Source organism: Camelus ferus, chromosome 1, assembly GCF_009834535.1.
Source record: "Camelus ferus isolate YT-003-E chromosome 1, BCGSAC_Cfer_1.0, whole genome shotgun sequence".
Lineage (NCBI taxonomy): Eukaryota > Metazoa > Chordata > Mammalia > Artiodactyla > Camelidae > Camelus > Camelus ferus.
Window position 1 is genome coordinate 11,444,995 of NC_045696.1, and position 18,855 is coordinate 11,463,849.

The following is an 18,855-nucleotide window of genomic DNA, read 5'->3' on the forward strand; positions in this document are numbered from 1 at the left end:
AAGGCTCTCCTGCCAAATACATTCATATCCCGAGATACTGGGGATTATGGCTTCAATATATGACTTGTGGGAGGACACGACTCAGCCCAGAGCAGTTTGGAAGAGACCAGGTCAGCTGGGGTGAGACAGAGTTGTGTGAATGCCATCTTGATTAGCCATCATGTCTCCCTTGTAAAAATGCATCATCTGTTTGCAGCTTTTAGGTGATTTGTGAGCAGCAGAGCTGAAAGATGGGGGTGACAAGACATGAAGTAAATAGAAAGAGCATCTCAGAGAAGAGCTTGGGCCTCAGTAAACTGGCCTAGTCAACAGCTGCATGGGTGGAGGGGGAGCCAGGTGACTGTCCCAGCTTCTTCCATAATCACGGCACCTTCTTGCCAAATCTCCATATAGTCACCAAAGGGAAACAGTCAAAAGGACATACATGCATTTGAGAAATGGGGACAATGGCTTCACCACACAACCAAGACCCATGATTAGTTGTTTCCAGGGTGGCAAATGGGCCTGTGTTAGGAGGAGGCAGAACTCGGGCTGTGCTCTGTGAAAGATGCCAGTACCCAAACTTAGAGTCCTATTTATTTACCAGGTCCTCCACTTTAATGTTTATAACATATTTGAGGACCTGTGCTCTGGATTAGAGGAATATTTTCCTTTCCCTTAAGTGCCCTTCAGTCAACTACTAATCTTTCATCTAACTCCTCTCAGCATTTACTCTTAATCCTATTTATTCATCAGTCCACCTACCAATCATCCATTCGCTATCAATCCAAACTGATCACCAATTCACCACTATCCATCTACCATCCACTACCCATCTATCCATCTATCCATCCATCCATCATCCATCCATCCATCCATCCATCATTCACCCATCCATCCACCACCCATCAACATGTCAGATGTACTCATGGAGGACTAGAAGTGTTCAGGGGAAGGTAAGACAAATCATTTGGGAATGTGGAAAGAGCAGTTCCACATACTCTCTTCCCTCAAACACAAATCAGTTTCCTTCTTTCTAATATGGTCGTCACCATGTCCATCCTCTGGCCCAAAATTTGCGAAAGGGAGCGAGCAGACCCCAGACGTCATGACACTCCTAAGCAACTCCAGGGCATCATTCAATTCTGGGCTCTTCACGCCAGGAAGTGGGAAGAGAACTGACCGTGAAGGTAGATAGTTGGAGTTCTTCGTGCCCCTGTCTCTATTCTGGCCTCAGATGCATCATCCGTACCCTGACCTCTGCTTCTTAAAATTATTCCCTGAAGTATGCAAAGCTGAGAGGACAATCAGGGACGGAGTCACAACATTCACACTGATTTTGCATCTGAATCCATGACACATGGTAGTTTTAAGGGGGAAAAAAAAAAGGTGTTACCTTTTTTTTTTTCAAATCAGCAGTGAGTTACAAAAACTCTGCTCCAAGCAGTCACTTCGTGCTTATCCTGGAAACCCGTATTTCTTGCTGCTCTTTGTGGACTGCCCCAAACTTTTGGGAGCACTGAACCCAGGACTAGGTGACCCCCAGTTCCTTGTGATTCTGTGACTTGGGCCTGGATGTTCTGAAAATGAGATTGGCTCACACAGTTGAAGCGGCCATGGGTGGGAAGGATCTGAATGGGCTCTTTGGGGCTCTCTGACTCAGACCGCTTTCCGCGGAGGGGATGCTGGTCCCGTGCTGCGTCATTCAGGTGTGAGTAATGGCCCCGATTTGTCTACGAGGCATCACACAGCTCCACATCTGCTCTCAATTTAGACTTGTTCCCTAAAACGTTGACTAAGCTCTCTCTTTTCATAAGCAAGCAAGAGCCCATTTTTGAGAGGCTGTTCACAAAGAGAATGGGAGATGTCTTGAATGGAATGCGATTTGAGTACCAGGGCCACGCTCTGTTCTGCGCAGAGGAAGCAGGGATGAATCCGAGATGGGGTAGGGGGGACGAAGTAGCAGCGGCAGACTTGTGACCAGGACACTCTCCTGACACGTCGCCCTGCCTGTGGAGGGCAGCCAGCATTGGAAATCTACCAAAAACAAAACAGGAAGGAGCTCTCTCTCTCTTTCTTGCAGGTAGTGGGTTCCTAAAATGAAACATCTGTGGTCTGTGACAGCATTAATCCTGGTTCTGTGAACTGGGCGAGCTACCTAAACGTACATGTGAAACAGAAACAACTCACCCACTTCACAGGGGCCTTGTGAGGACTAAAGCAGGAGGCCTGGGGGGGGACGGGGGAGGGTAGAGCTCAGTAGTAGAGTGAGTGTTTAGCACGCATGAGGTCCTGGGTTCGATCCCCTGTACCCCCATTAAAATACATATAAATAAGTAAACCTAATTACTTGCCGCCCCCCCCACCAAACAACAAAAAACCCAGGAGGCTTAAGGGCCAAAATCTGTGTGGCTTGTTCTTCTCTGCAGTTTATACATTTTTAAAGGGTTGTTAAAATTAAAGCAAAACATGAAAAAGAACATAGGACAGACTGCATGGTCATCTGCTAAGCGTAAAGGACTTGCTACCGGGCCCTTTACGGAAAAGTCTGTGGGTCTCTGGATTGAAGGAAGAAAGACACTTGAAAATACCTGGCACAGGGCCTGGCACACAGGGGACGTTTGGTAAAGGTAGAATTTCACCACCAAAAGAGGATGGTTTTCAGGGAGTAATTTAGTTGTAAGAAAAGGGTAAATGAGATTCAACATATGGGACAAAATCTGTAGGGTTTGTAGAATATATAAATATTTCTATTTGGCCTCCCCCCATGTTAGTCTGCTAGGGCTGCCATAACAAAATGCCACACACCGGGCGGCATAAACAACAGACGTTGCTTTTCTCACAGCTCTGGGGGCCACAAGTCCAAGATCAAGGTGTCGGCAGGTTCGGTGTCCCCCTTGGCCTCGCTCCTTGGCTGGCAGATGGCTGCCTCCTCCTCGTGTCTTCCCATGGTCCTCTCTCTGTCTGGTGTCCCTCTGTGGGTCCAAATTTCCTCTTCTTAAAGAACACCAGTCAGACTGGATCAGGCCCACCCCGATGGAGGCCTTATTTTTATTCACCTCTTTAAAAACTGTGTCTCCAAATACAGCCACATCTGAGGTGCTGGGGGTTAGGCCTTCGACAGATGAGTTTTGTGGGGAAAACAACTCAGCCCATAACACTCCCTTTTAAATTAAAGGAAGTATTAATAAGTAACAATGTTTATCCCTTTATTCAGAACAAATAATCCTTACACGCTAAGAGGTGTCACAACTGGGTAACAATGAGAAAGGCTGGTCCAATTTTAGGGGACCTTTAAGTGACAGGCCTCTGTACCTTCCTTGTGGCAGAAACTTTACCTGCATCCCAAATATCCACATGATCTCCCACATTTCTCAGCCTCGTGCTCGTAGGCAGGCACAGGACTAGTTCCAGCCCTCACAGAGCACCCAAGGGCCAGTGGAAACTCTTCAGCTCACCCTTGCTCTGCTGTGGTGGCCAGAGGAGCTTCATTTTGAGTGAACAGGACCACAAGCTGGAAGCAGCCTGGATCCCTGAGTCACCACATGGAAGGCAGGTGCTCTGGAGTCAGCCAAATGGCATAAACATTCATGGGAGTAGGAAACAAACCTTTATGGGACAAATCACAGAGATTTGGGGTTTAATCTCTTCTCATCACCAAGTCTGATCTACCTAACACACTGGTTGCCAGAGAGGAGCCGAACACTGGTGATGGGGTCACAGAGGCATTCTCATCTCAGACCTGCCATGAATGCACCACCTAACCTTGGATGAGAAGCCTTGGTCCTGATACTGGCTGGCATCCCACCCTTGTCCAGCAGGCTGTGGTAACAAGGCTTAGAAAGAATACATTCCATTATTCTGGAGAGGCTTATGTATAATATCAGCCAAAGATTTTCCTTTCAAAATAACTATGGGCCGCCTTCTGAGCAGGGAATATGTTGAGTAACTAGCTCAGGCCCTTAAGTCAGAGCCATTTTTTTTTCTTTTTTATTCCGTGAATGATGTAGCTTCCTGGCCTTGTCCTTTCTGCAATGCCCTACTGGTTAGTTGCCCAACTCCAGTTGGTCCCTGAGTTTTCTTCACATCTGTCTACTCTATACTCCCCGAGCTGGTGCCCCCAAACTCCTCCTTATTGGCACACCAGCTCAAACGTGGATATACTTGTGGAAGGAAATTGCCAAGGCTGAGGTGTCCCCTGCCCTTCCCCACCCCCAGTCCCTTGGTGCCATAGACATGAGCTCTCAGAGATAACTGTGTGTCCTGAAAACAGGTCCGCAGAAAAGTGCAAATATAGACCCCATTTGTCTTTGGAACCAGATGTCTGAAAAGCTCCCTTGACAAAACAAACCCGCCACAAATAATACACTCATTTACTACTCAGGAAATACACTCCTTTCATTGGAAAGTGATGACATTAAGTTGAACCAGCTCCCAGTACTGCTCTGAATTATTCTAACTGTCTGTAGCACATAGAGGGCCTTACAGAGAAAACAAATACAATAACCAAGAGGCTTCCAGACGCCCCCTAAAAATAGCAGTCTTGCATTCTTTCTGAACTTGTATCGCTGTATGACATGACTATACAGAAAATACTTTATTGACTTAATCCAGTAAAACATAACAGCCTTTTCACAGCCAACGCAGATAACAGGGCTGTCCAGGGGTAGATGTTTACTTGGGGGATCTATTGAGAAGGAAAGTCTTTTTGCAGCTTCGAGTCGATAGCAGACAGTGAGTGGATAATGTGTGAGGTTCAAATCTCAAGAAGCTGCACGATTTTGGGAAGGACTTAAAACTGCAGCCCTGGTCCATGCAGAAACCTCAGATCCCTGTTGTAATGACGGTTTGATCTGCTGTTGACTTTCCCCTCTGCCCACGGTGGCCGTGCTCTCTGATTGCTCTGTGTTCTTTGAGGGAGGAGCCCCGCTCCCTAAACTCAGTCTGAGGCCAGCTCACTCAGGGGCCCTGGTGAGTCCTTAAACCATCTGTGGCCCCAGCTTTCCCTTCTTTCATCTCTGGTCCCTCTCTGCTCTAAAATGATCTGATTCCTGAAAGAAAACATCATCATGAAAACTATATACACCTTCTTACGCCCCAACCCCACCCAACTTCAGAGAGAGCTTCATGCAGTGCAAACTGTGGGCCTCCTGCTTTCCACCGTGCCACCCTCTGAGCCCCACTGCACGGAGGACATGGGTGGTATAGAGGAAAAACTTTTTGTGAAGAGTTACGAATAAATTTGGAACAGGGCCAATCCAAACAGCCCATCCAGGAGCCCTCCCATTCCACCTCATCGCCCCTCTCCCCACCGCCCTCCCCAAGGCCTGAAACAAGGACAAAATCTAGAAGTGACGTTCACAGGTGTTATTCCTCATGTGCCATTTTCAGAATCTTCAAGGAAGATCATGACCCCGGCCCCCAACCCAGAAAGAAAAATGCTGATTCACCTTGAGCTGCCATTTGCTGTACGCCAGGCAGATGGACTCTGCAGACACACCTGTTGCAAGTGAAATGAAGCCGAAAATGCTTTCAAATACCCACAACGCGATTCCGTCTTGCATCCTGTCAGTTGCTGCGCCAAGAACTTTACCTCGAAGATGATACGATTATTTTGCAACCTCCTCTTAGTTTTCAGATTTATCAGCAAAACAAACAAAGCAGCCAGAGTGAGGGAAAAGTGTATTTCACAGTCATTATAAAAGCACATATATTTAATCATGGTGACATAAATACAGTCCTTACTTGTGACCAAATCATACAATTAAGGTTGACTTTTCCTCCAGGACGTCACATGATGTTGGTTCAGCCACCTCCGTCGGTTAAGTACAGGCTGACTGAGCTCACAGGCGCAGACTAACGAGAGACAGTCATGGCTCAAACGAACGACACACTTGGTCCTTACCAAAGGGAGAGTCAAGTTTTCCATATAAATATAATAAAATAATAAAAGAATTTAACATTTCTTCTTTTACTCAATTTCATAGATTGGCCAGGTGCTCACACACACACACAATACAGTTTTCCACCCCCCACCCCCGCACCCCCTCACTGGGTTCAGAATTGACCTGAGTTCACAGTTCAAGTTGCCAATGGTGACACGGTTGGTCAGTTGCAGGACCGTCTGCAGTGTTCTTGAAGCGTGCGAGGGACGGGAAGCGTCCCAACAAGCTAACGGTGACACACTCATGTTCTCAAGGCAAGTAAAACACAAGAAAGAGACATAAAAGGCCAGACGAAGTTCACAGGCACAGCTATGCAGCCCTCAAACCTGCAGAGGGGGCCCCTGAAGCTGGAAACCAGCTTCCGAAACGGCTTCTTCACCCATCAAAGACCAAAACTTCACGGCAGATGGAGAGAGGGACCTTTCTCCTATGCTTCTTTTCTTTCTCTCTGCTTAAAAAGCTCTATTTTCAATGGAAAGTTCCAGAACCCGGTCTGGAGCCATACAAAGGAATGTCACCAACAGCCAGGAGCCTGACTGCCTTGGGCTGGGGCGATCCCATCAAGCGGGAAGCTGCAGCCCAAGATCCTGTCAAGCCAAGACTGGGCATGGGGGTGGCTTCCAGGGACAGCCAGATATCCGTGCCCTCCTCACTCAGCCAGAGACGTGTGGGGCAGAAGGTCACCGCTGGTGAATGAGGAACCACTCCCACTGCCCTCTGGCGCAGGCTGGCTGCCAGCAGAAGTGAAGGCAGGCTTTGCAATGCTCCAGGCCTGCTTCAGAATCAGTGAGCTGAGAGGACCAGCCCTGGGGTGGCCACAGCGGTGGTTTCTGGTCATGCCTGCACCAACCAACAGTTAAAGACTCCAAGCCACAGTGTAACCTGTCTCCCAAGCTGACGGCTATCCAACCCGTGCTGATTCTTCTTTTTCCGGTTCTGCTCATGACTGAGTGGTCCCCACCAAGTGCCAGGGCCCAGGGGAGCCAGCCCCAAGCCAGCTCCAGCCAGACATAGTCACACAACATGGAGGTCCACAAAACACGTATGCAGCGACGGCATGGACACAGACCCGGAGATGCATCTTTGGTTCCATCCTTGGCAAAAGGTGTGAAAACAAAACAAGGACTCAAAGCCTGTTTGGGGAACACCGCTTTCTTCAAAGAAGACGTGGTGCTGTATTTTGAACGTGATTCTCTCCAGGCAAGCCTCTCACAGCTCACCGCCAACTGGCGGAGTTCTAAACCAAACTTATTTTCTTGGCAGCTGGAAAACTGCATTGCACAGAGGTAATGGTGCCTTCTAGGTACATCCACATCCAACCTTAACCATTTTCTCTCTTTCTAAATAACCAAATCTGACTATGCTCTATAGCTCCAGAAGGATGGGGGCTCTGAGGATATGATGGGAAGAACACAGGGCCGGCTGTGATCAGTGACCACCAGCCACTAAAAACATCACCTGGGTGAGCTCTGATGCCCTCCACGCATATCCTCTCGCAAGAACAGGAGTTTGCCGAAATCACTTTCCATCTCTCCATCCAGGTTTTTAAGAATTATGTTGCTTTGATTCAATGATATCACATAAAGAAAAATCATCTTTGGGAAAGATAATTCAACTATTAGCAAGTTTCAACCAAAAAAGAAAAAAAAAAGTCAAAACCTTGCTTGGCAAATGAGTGTCCCCACTGGTCCTTTCCTCTCACCAGGGTCCCTGCTGTTTGGACCAGTCTTTGATCAGATGCCCCGTTTTGCTCAGAGGGGTTGGTGCTGGTTTCAGAGGCTCCTGCCCATCTTCTTCAAGGGTTCCTGGAGGCTGGTGCTCTGGGGCACCAGCTCTTGCCACCCTGCAGGGATTCACTTCTAGGAAAGGAGGGGAAACCGTGGCCTGGGTGAACCCCTCTGTGAACCCCTCTGACTGCTGAAAAGGGAACCACCCGCTGAGAGGCACACACAGAACACAAAATGGAGAAAGAGTTCGAAAGGTCTGTAATTGGAGGAGCCCAGAGGCCGATGCACGGTTTTTGCCTGCCCGGGCCCAGCTGGGAGGCGGGCAAAGGGTCGGTGATTGGTGGGAGGAGGGAGGCCACGCATGATCAGAGCTGGCTGCACAGAAGGCCACCTCCCCGGGGATCCCAGCATCCCCGGGGGAACCTGACTTGAGACCAGGGTATGCGGGCTCTGGGTCTGCAGGTTTCAGCTGTGGGGACATCACACGTCAGGAGGAGGTGGGGCCGGGAAAATGCTCAGTGAGAGGCCTCTGAGTTTTCACACCCTGATGGACGCATGGAGCTGCTCACTGCTTCCTGTGGAAACACCCAGAACCCCGCTGCTGGCCGAGTTAGCACTGGCCTTTGACCCCGTCAGCCACGTTGAAGGAGAGGCTCACGGGGGCCGTGGGCTGCAGCGGGGGCATGCTGGCCTCCAGGGGCCTGTCAGCTGGGGGCTGCACACTCTGGTGCCGCTTTCTCAGCATCTGTCCGACGCCCATCATGGGGAACCTGCCTCGGCTTTTCACACAGTGTGGGCTCCCCAGGGGCTGAGTGGAGCCGTTACCTGGCCCTGGGGGTGGGGAACACACGCCCTCCTCTTTGGGGGGGCTGTTCTTATCATCGTAGGCAAAGGAGACCAGAGTTGGGTGCAAAGGGGTTTGGAGAGCGGATGGGCTTCCGGGCAGCAGGACGGGCGAGAGCGTCCGCTCACCGGGACTCCCGCGAGCCAGGCCCCCGGGGGAGCTCAGGATCCTGTAGTGATGGGATGGGGACAGCACTTCCGTCTGCTCGTCGCGGTCCACGGACTCGAAGGAGCGCACCATGTCCAGCATCAGGGGGTCTTCCTTGGCGGGGATGCCGGTGCTCCCAGGCCCTGGCTGAGGGGGCTCCGGTTTCTTGACAATCTTGGGGGTCCTGGGGGGTGGCACCGGGATGAACTCCATGGAGGAAGAAGCCACACAATTGGAGTCCGAGGTTTTGCGGAAAATATTACGGCAGCCGAAGGAATCTGCACATCAAGGAAGCAAAGGAAATCATGAAGATGGCTATACCAACAGGGCCAACGGCCCTGCTGCCACCTGCTCCGACCTCCAGCGTGACTGAGACAGTGAGAAGTTACCCAGGGAGGCCAGGAGAAACCGAGAAGCAAACGGCCTCAGCATCTGACTCACCCTATGGGAAACCAGATGGTCGTCCTAGAACAGAGGGGACAGAAGGCTGGTGACAGGAGGCCTCCTGGGTTCCGATTCACCTCGTGGAACCAGCTTAACATCCACTCTCCTTTTGAATTCTTTTTTCCCCTCAAAGTAAGGTTTTTAAAAAAATTTTTATTTACTTTTTAAAAATTGCTTTTCTAATTTTTTTAAAATGGAGATACTGGGGATTGAACCCAGGACCTCATGCATGCTAAGCACGTGCTCTACCACTAAATTATACCCCAGCCCTCTCTGCTCTCCTTTTGGTTGCTTAAAATTCTGGACCCCACCAAAGAACCTTTAAATACAAAGGCACATGGCTCAACAGAATGACCAGAAAACTGCTGGAAGGACATGGAATCCAACATGCTGAGGACTTGCAAATTTGGTCCTCAGGTAATCAAAACTGGAAGGAGGGTTTTGCTCATGACTTTTTTTTTAATTATGGTAAAAAATACATAACATAAGTTTATCATCTCAACCATTTTTAAGTGCAGAGCTCAGTAGTGTTAACTGCATTCACACTGTTGTGAAACAGAACTCTTCACATTGCAAATCTAATAGCTGTTGCCGGGGGCAACCGGTCTGTGAATCTGACTGCTCTAGGTCCCTCATATGAGTGGAATCTACAATATTGGTCCTTTCGTGACTGGCCTGTTTCACTGAAGGTAACGTCCTCAGGGTTCACCGGTGCTGTAGCATGGGGTCAGAGTTCCCTTCCTTTTTGAGAACTCCCTCATGACTTTTGGTCTCCCCGGAGCCTCATCTAGTTCTGAACAAGGGAGAAACACTCTTCCATCTATATATTTAGGGCAACCAGCCAATCCCCATGGCTTCCATCTCAAGTTGGCATAGACTAGAATCTAGGTTTGCAGATTCTGCCAGAAAAGAAAGGGAAAATCCCCACGAATGTGGAGCCAAGGGAAGTAAAGCCAAGTTCCTGGGGAACAGGCTCTGTGTCAGCTGCCTTGTTTTACCGTCACATTTTACAGGCCCCGTCGGGGCCGAGTGGCAGGAACAAGCTGCCACCACCGGGAGTGATTTCAGGGGCAGCCAAGGGCACTGGGAATCCTCCTCGCCTTACATAAATAAACACACGGATCCCGAAATAAACCTCCTCCTCAGGCCAGCACAGATGCCTGAGCTTCACTGGCAGGAAGAAGTAAGATTTCATTGACGGCTAACGTCTTCCAGGCTTCCAGCTGGCACGGGCGCCCCTCCCCTCTCCCTGAGATGCGCGTGCTCCCACCTTGCAGCCCAGCTTGTCCCTCCGCCCAGCCCTGCTCCCTTCACCTTCCCACACCTGTAGATCCTGGGAGGCTGCCTCACACACTCGCCCTACAAATCTCCCCCATCAGAGTCAGCCCCGGGGCACCGACCAGACCCTGCATCCTTCCCAGCAAGGAGGGCGTGGACACCGGCCCGACCCTTGAGCACGATGCCAGCTCCTCTTCGCCCTGCCCTCCCGGGAGGCCGTAGGCTACACAGGCCTGGAGGGAAAGCCCGAGAGCCAGGCTGCGCGTTTGGGAACCTGGACTCCATCACTTCCCAGCTCTCCGACTTCGGACAGCTCTCTGCTGTTTCCTCGTCTCTAGAAATGGGGGTGAGAATGATCTCACTGGGTTGAGGTAAGAGTTGAAACAGCGCCTGCCACACAGTGAGTGGTCAGTGTTAGCAGTTATACCATCTCCGGGCTGTTCTAAGCCAACAGGCTCTCAACTCCCAGGAGGAAGGAAAAACACAAAGAAACAGAAGACTGTTGGCCTGGGAAGGTACCAAGGAATGGACTCCACCTCTGAGGCCGCACATTTATCCCAAATACACAGCAGTGATCTAGACTTTCTTGCGGGTATTTCCACAGGACGCCGCTGTCAAGGGCCCAGATTCGCTGCTGGTCCCAAAGCCAGAAAGGAGAATCTCCCAAGGAGGGACAAGCACAGGCCCTCCAGTGAGACCTGCAGGACAAAACTGGACCAAGCGGGGTTGTCCTTTCCGGGTGAGAGCCAGTGTCTCAGGGTCCGCAGACCCGTGCCGCTCGGGGCTGCTTCAGCCTCCCCAGCACTTTCCTGCTTCCCCAGGGAACCGCTGGTTGGTGTCAGACAGCCAGGGCCCTCTCTGAACCTCAGTCACTTCTATTTAAAACAAAGGGATTGTACTGAACCCCATGATCTCTCCCATGCCACCCCCTTTCCATGTAACAAAGACCTGTCCTCAATACCGTGCACACCATCTCCACTTTCCCAAGTCCTGCCTGCACAGGTGGCCAGCACCATGCCGCATGGACCCTGATTGTCCTTGGGTACCTCACATGTGTTAACTCTGCTTTCCCACGGGCATGAGAATGGATCTGTCCCGGGGGCCCACACAGCCACGTCGCTGAACACGAGTGGCCTGGCCAGAGACCCCGGGGCTGACGCACCTTTGTCGGGGAAGCCGGGCTTGGCGGCCTTCCGGTCCTTCAGCAGGGCCCTGGTGTTCTGAGTCTGCGTGAGGAGCGAGGCTGAGGGCTGTTTGTGTGGCGGCAGGTTCTTGTCCAGCTTCTTGGAAAATGGCCGATGAAGAAAGTCCCCTCTTTTTTCTTGTTCTTTGGGCTTTTTATCCTTCAAATCAGAAGGAAACATATGTACTCAGATGCACACAAGAATATACAATGTGATTCCTCTTTGAAGAGTTGGGGGAAGGGATAAATTAGGAATTTGGCATAAATAGATATGCACTATTATACATAAAATAGATAAACAACAAGGACCTACTATATAGCACAGGGAATTACAGTCAATATCTTGTAATAACCCATAATGGAAAAAAATCTGAAAAAAATGTATGTATAACTGACTCACTCTGATGTACACCTGAAACATTATAAATCAACTATACTTCAATTTTTTAAAAAAGCCACACCTTGAAAAATAAAAAGTTATCGAAGTAGAGTTAAGAAACCCCAGTTTTTCAAAACACAATGCTCTTAGCTGCATGTTGAACAACAGAAGGGCCGAGGCCCAGTGATGCTCCGGGGAACCCGCCTCCCTCTCTCTGGGCACAGCAGGCTTCAGTCGTCCCTCGCTGTCTGCACTGTGCTGTTTCAAGGTGTTCCAACAAGGACAAGGTCATCCCTGGGCGGTCAGTGACTCCAGAACACACTGAACAAACCGAGGCAAAGCAGATGAGGACCTGAGGAAATCTGCCGTCTTACTGAAAGCAGGGCCCTAAGATTCTGCCCACAGCAGTGGTTTTGCAAAGGCAGCTTTGCAAAGGAAACATAACCGCTTCCATCTTAACCTCAGTGTTGGTGTGTTTAGTCAATCCGAGGGGGTGGACAACAGCCCCCAGGAGCCCGGAGCCAGCCTGGGTGAGTTTCTGATCACTTTCCCACCTCTGGTCGTGGGGCACTTACTCGTGTACTTAAACTGGCTCGATTCAGCGTCTGCGCTGTCAGTCTTACCTTGACTGAACTCAATTAGAATGTCTGATGGGAGTGAATCTGACTGTTTTCTAAATCTTCAACCCCACAGCCTCTGGCATAAAGCCAAGGCATGGAGAGAAAGTGTAATAAACAGTTATTGAAATATTGAAAAACAAAAACAAAAAAGCCAGTGGAAGCTGAACTGAATTAAAATGAATTGAGTTCAAGCTTCTGGGAAGGGTGATGACACTAAGAAGTTTTTTTCCTGGCCCTAAAGATCGTGTTTGATGCTTGCTGGTAAACGGAGGCAACCCAATCCCTGACCTCACCCCGAGTGAGGGGGGACGGGGCAAAGGGGAGACAGATTTTCACATTTTTGCCTTAAACTTTAAGAGCATTTGCAATTCAAGAGGCTCATCTATTTTTCATGGATGTTGTTGAAAAGCTTCTCAAGGAAACATCTCCCTGCACTTGCAGAGCCCTTTCTAATGAGGATTTTCAAAGCTTTTTTGGATTGGGGTTCATTATGCCGGGGTTTTGAGTGGGAAAGAACAGCAGGGAAGAGAAGGGAAGTGGGGACCCCCAGCCCAGCTTTGAGTGTCACCATGGGGACAGCAGCTCCCAGGAGCCTGGGCCTTGGCTGAGGTGGCTCGTCCCGCGGGGGTGAGGCGGGAGGAAAAGAGGGGTGACACTTCCACAAATGCCTCCCCTCCGGCATCTGAACAGCCACCGATGCCTTCACTGAGGATGCCTGAATGCCAGATGCTGCTCTGGCAGGACCCACGATGAGGCAAATCCTGTCCTCCCCTCTTCCAGAGGACCCTGCAGTGGTTAAATCATTCACGTAGGAGCCAGACAACATCCCAGATTTTCACCTTCCTCCCTGAAAGTCCGTGTTCTGAACCCTTGACTCCACGCTGCCTTCTGGAAGCCTGGGGCAGGGCCAGGCGGTACCAGGGGTGGAGAGAGAGGCTGGACACAGCGACTGGCCATGGGCAGGGACCACATTGTAGTTCGAGGGCTACAGGTCAGTATCCAGGATGCTACAGGGGGTGGGGGCCATGTGCAGGATGCTATGAACGGGAAAGGGGACATCTGCTCCTGGTCATCTTGGTCAAGGCCAAGCACAGTTCTCCACCACCTTCCTCTCCCTGTATCTACCAAACACGAACAGGCCCCCTTCTCTACGGCAAAGGAGAGTGAGTTTTCACGTTGCCCCCTCCCCACATTCCTGTCCCAAAAAGTCTGGCAGAATTCCATCCTTTGGCTCCGTTCTTCCTATCTCTGTTTTTATGAGAAAACTCATTCGTTCTACCTGTTTACATCTTAAACATGAAAAAAGAAATCAAATGTACTTTGGTGATACGTTATAAAACAGCATTTGGAAGAAAAAACAAAACTGAGTGTTCCCCTCCCTCCATCCTGTCTAAGGGTGCTTTTTAGAAGGATGAGCACTCCGTCCTTCGGGCTGCTCTGCAGTCCCCACACCTAGAGGGCTTCCTGCGTGGCTCCCTGCATTCACCTCAGCTCCTTCCCAAGTCTCCTTGGGTCCTCAACGCTGGAGGATCAAGATACAAACTTTTAAGGGGCCAGTATCACCACCCAGAGTTCATGAATCAAAAGGTGTCCAAGAATGATTCTTCTGCAGAAATAGACCAAGCTTGGTTCTAGAAGTCTCTGCTGTAACTGACCAAGGGGTATTTGGCAATCAGTAGAAAGCCCGGATGCGGGCAGAAGAATGGGTATGTGGATTTATTAGGACTAAAGATTCCGGGAAGCCCTGCCTAGGCCCCCCTGCTGAACTTACTAACCCCAGGGTCTTGAACCCTGGTGCTTCCTCCAAAACCCTCCAGAGCACCCTTCTCCAGCTTAAAAGGATGGCTGACTTCATAGTGACCAGTTTTCTAGGGGGATGCCAAGAGTTCATCACCTGACCGCTCCCTGCAGGGGACAAACCCCTGGGTCAGTCCACATGGAAGGATCACCAGCCCGCAGGACACAGGTTTGTTTACAAGCAGCCAACCTCCTGTCTTCCAGACACAGGTTACAAATGCAACCGATCATCCAGTTTTACCTTTTCATTTGCATGGCCTATTTTCTCCAAAGGAGGTTTCCGAGGGAGCAGGATGCTAAATTGCCTTATGTAACAGAAACAGATCTTCAGAAGGACTAATTATGTTCCCCCTTCGACAGGCCTGCACCCACTCCCGCGCCCCGCCCAGCAATGCTGGCTGCCTGCAGGCCTCTTTGGTGTCCTGCTGATTCTCACGGGTGGGCAGTGCACCCCTCACCCACGTGCACCTGTCGGTGGGCAATGGAGCTGAAGCTGCCAGTTTGGGGGTCTTCTTTGCCCCCGCCAGCGCTCATCCCGCACCCTCAAGGCAGAGCCAAGAGGAGACCACGTGACACACCGGATGCAAGCAAGCCCCACACAAAACAGCTTTTTGTTTCCTTTAAACCATTTTCCACCCACCACACATGTGCAAGGACATTTACAAAACTGGACACTTTGAAAGTGTGGCCCTGTGAAGGATTATCTACCCAAGACGTGTTGGATGTCATGGACTGTTTAAGGGAGGAGAGGAAGAAGCCAGTGAGGATGACCCACTGGGCTCCTAGAGGGGGAGGTCTGCAGGTTCCGCAGCCTGAACAAGGAGGAAGCCGGTCCTCAGCCTCTGAGACGTGAGCTCCCGGAGGCTGGTGCCTCTAGACTGTTCCCTGCGACTCCAGGTTCCAGAGAGACCCCTCCTCTTGCCTTCCCAGTCTTGCTCCTGAAGGCATCGTCAGGTGACCTTCGGCAAGTCACTTCCCCTTGAGGGCTGCACCTCCCCATCTGTAACCAAAAGGATGGGTCCCTCCCAGCTCTTTGGGGATACAAATGAACCTCACATCTCGCCTGCTTCATTGCCTGCAAGGCTAAGGCATCCATCTAACAAGGACAGATGCGGCAATGCCTCCTGAGCTCCTCCCCCCCACCCCCCCACCCCGGCTGTAGGAAGAAGTGCTGCCTGGGGGCGGGGGCAGGGGCCCCCCTCACCCCTCGCACAGCGAAGAGCTGACCCCAGAGCGTGATGGCGCGGCAGAGGGTCTCAAAGTGTCCCCTTTGAGAAACCATCAAGACGGGCTCAGTGTGGGCTTTCTGGAGCCTGGGGTCCCCGTGCGGATGAGGCAACCTCACATGGCAGTTTGGAGCATCAGAACTAGATGTGGACTGTGGACACCCGGGATGGCGCAGGGACCCAGCTGTCATTTGTTCGTTGATTTTGGTTCCTTGCTGCCCATAACATAAGGGAAAGCCACAGAGGCCTGATTTTGCCTTAGGAAACACACGAATGAGTTGAGAAAAAGAGGGCTTGGTTCTTAAGTTAGGCCACTGAGCCGGGAAGCCCTGGACTGCTGCAACCCCCACATCTATGCAGATAGAAACATGAACGCATAGCCAAGCGTGTAGTTATAGCAAGACAGTTTAAAGAAACAATAGAAGTCAACTAAACATAGAAAGAACTGGTCTGATCCGAGGAGATTCTGATAAATCCACTTACAGCGGGATTCTGCAGGTTTTAATTCTGGTCAAGATGAGGGTGTGTAGAGTCCAGAGCCCCGGGCAGAGATCCGCCAGCCTTCAGAGCCATAGTGATGGCTGCGTTCATGTGCCAAGTTGGCTAGGCCAGGGTACCCCGTGTCTGGTCAAACCCCAGTCTACACGTTGCAGTGAAGGTATGTTTTAGATGTGATTAACATTTAAATCAGCAGGCTTTTTGAGTTAAGCAGACTACCCTCCACAATCTGGGTGGGCTTCATGGAGTCAGTTGAAAGCCTTAAGAGAAAAAGACGGAGTGTCCTGAGGAACAAATTCTGCTTCCAGAAGGCTCTGGGACTCGAGCTGAAACATCAACTCTTCCCTGGGTGTCTAGGCATCACACACACACACACACATACACACACACACCCTTTTGGATCTGTTTCTCTGGAGAACTCTGACTGTCCATCACAACCCCCTAGTTCTTACCTGTACAGCATGAAATTCAAGGTCTCTTGTCCAGGTGTCCAGGGAGGCCTGTAAAAAGCAGCATTTTTCAACAATTCAAGAAGCTGCACCTGTTGTTTATTCCCTAAACTCTACCCCCTACCACTGACAGCTCTGATGAAAGATTATTCATTTCAATATTTATAGACAAGAAATCAAATAGTGGTGGAAGCAGGCATCAGATGTCCTAATTCCTGCCCTGAATAGATTTTCTAGGTAAGGTTTTTATTAAAGTCTAGGACACGTAATAGAGGGGGCGCTTTGATGACCAGTAAGTAGTTCAGTGTTTTCTCAAACAGCAGAAGCATGTATGGAAATGGCACCCTGATGAAGAAACAGAACCGAGCGGGCACCTGGAAGTCCCTTGTGCCCCATGTCCTCGCCCCGTCCCCAAAGGTAACTACCATTCTGATTTCTAACAGCACAGCTTGACCTGATTCCAAAATTTATTTTTAAAATTTGTACAAATTCTGCAATAAGATACAAAGCCAACATTGTAATACTTTACCTTTAAACTTATAGTCCCCTTTAAGTGTTTATAGTCCCCCAAAATGCGTATGTTGGAATCCTAACCCCTAGACCTCAGAATGTGACCTTGCTTGAAGACAGGGTCAAGACAGGCCTGTCACATCCCCTTTGAAGCCTGGGGACGGGAGTGGGGGTGGAGGGGAGTTGGAGGGGTGTGAAAGCTCACTCTCCTTTGCCTTTGAGAAGAGTAATTGTTCATGTTACCTTTACAGAGGTAGTCAAGTTAAGATGAAGTCATCTAGGTGGGTTCTAATGCAGTGTGACTGGTACACTTATAGAAAGAGGAAACTGATCGCAGACACACACACACACACACACACACACACACACAGAACACGATGTGAAGATGCAGGTAGAGATCGGGGTGATGCTTCTGCAAGTCGAGGAACCAAAGGTGGCCAGCAAACCACCAGAAGCTAGGAGGCATGAAAGAGATCCCTGTCAGAGCCTTCAGGGGAACCAACCCTGCCGACATCTCAACCTTGGACTTCTTGCCTATAGACCTGTGAGATGCCACATTCCTTTGTTTGAGGCACTCAGTGTGGGGGACTTTGTTATGGCCGCCGGAGCAAACTCATACGGTCCCTCCGCCACCCTCGGCACCACTTTTCTTCCCAAACTGCAATATTGCTTTGACACTACAGAGAAGCCCTCCTCGTGCTACTGTACAGTTTCCTACAAATCAGCATTATTTTTAAAAACTTGAACAAAAATGGCTCTCTGTGGCTTCAATAAACCAGTTTAAAAGTGATGACCACCCTTCCATGACCCCCACAGTCCTCAAGGGCCTCTGTTTTAGGGAAAGGAGTCTCAGAGGCGTCACATGCCCATGGTGCTCTTCGATGAGACAAGTGTGTCATGTTTCCAGACACACTCTGCCTGTTACAGGAAGAAGAGGTAGAGAAAGTGTTCAAGTCGTAAACTGACAGCACTGTCATCCCAAGGGAAGTTTTTTAATTCAACTTAATTTGGCTCCTTTGTCTCCTAGGAGAAAAAGAACTGGAATTGAGAAGAAGAAAGAGGCCATCACATGACCTCGATGCCTGGACACGGCCCCAGAGCCCGTCTGTGTGCAACCTTGAACTTCTGTCCACTGCTCCTGTTCCCCACCCCGGCTCCCCTGCCGCCTGGTGGCTTCTCCTCCGGGACCGCTGATGGGAACTGGAAGGAAACCCACAGAGGCTCTGAGTGGGCTTCACCTGGGAAACCTGGCCTCCTTCAGACTTTCTTACCACCTTTTCTAACTGGCCCCATTCCACTTTCTAGGTTCCAACAGAGCCGAGTTGGATAATCTAGTCATAGCCTGTAATTTAATTAGCACAAGGATCGCTGCAGTTTGGAGAAAACAAATGGATCATAGAAAACTGAAATGCTATTTTCCCACTAGTGTTCCTATTCAAACCCTAACCATTAAATATTTCAACAAATGTTTGAAAATGCTTACCATGTGTTTTGGGGCCAAAAGAAATAATCAGCTGAGAAAAATAAGCTGGATGGAAAAAAAAGGGGGCCCCTTTTCCATCGTGGCTCCGACACGTTTGAACACATGAGCCGGGTCAGGTACCAGAGCGACGAAGGACATGGGCATCAGCCAAGTGGCTTAGAGGCCACCCGGGGCACACACGTGGGGGCACGTGGTATATCTCAGTTTGCATTATTACCTGAGGCCCTAAAAGGTCAAATGCAAAGCAAGAGGCAGGGGAGCCTAAGAGTGAATTCTGCAAACCCCGGGCCCCAGCCAAGGTGACTGCCCACAGTACAAATGACTGTAAGAAGTCCCTCCCTGCCGT

The 18,855-nt window shown here is 50.1% G+C and overlaps 1 protein-coding gene across 1 annotated transcript in view; it reads right to left on the reverse strand.

Annotated features, from left to right (window-relative positions):
• Window positions 1–5,644: 5,644 nt before the first annotated feature.
• The window catches only part of HUNK (hormonally up-regulated Neu-associated kinase), a 101,795-nt gene continuing 88,584 nt past the window's right edge, over window positions 5,645–18,855 (reverse strand). The window contains exons 9-11 of the mRNA XM_032476426.1: window positions 16,520–16,567; window positions 11,527–11,707; window positions 5,645–8,920 (exon numbers count right to left, since the gene is read on the reverse strand). Of these exons, the coding sequence (XP_032332317.1) occupies window positions 8,262–8,920; window positions 11,527–11,707; window positions 16,520–16,567 (888 nt within the window). The 3' untranslated portion in view covers window positions 5,645–8,261. The remainder of the gene's footprint in view (window positions 8,921–11,526; window positions 11,708–16,519; window positions 16,568–18,855) is intronic.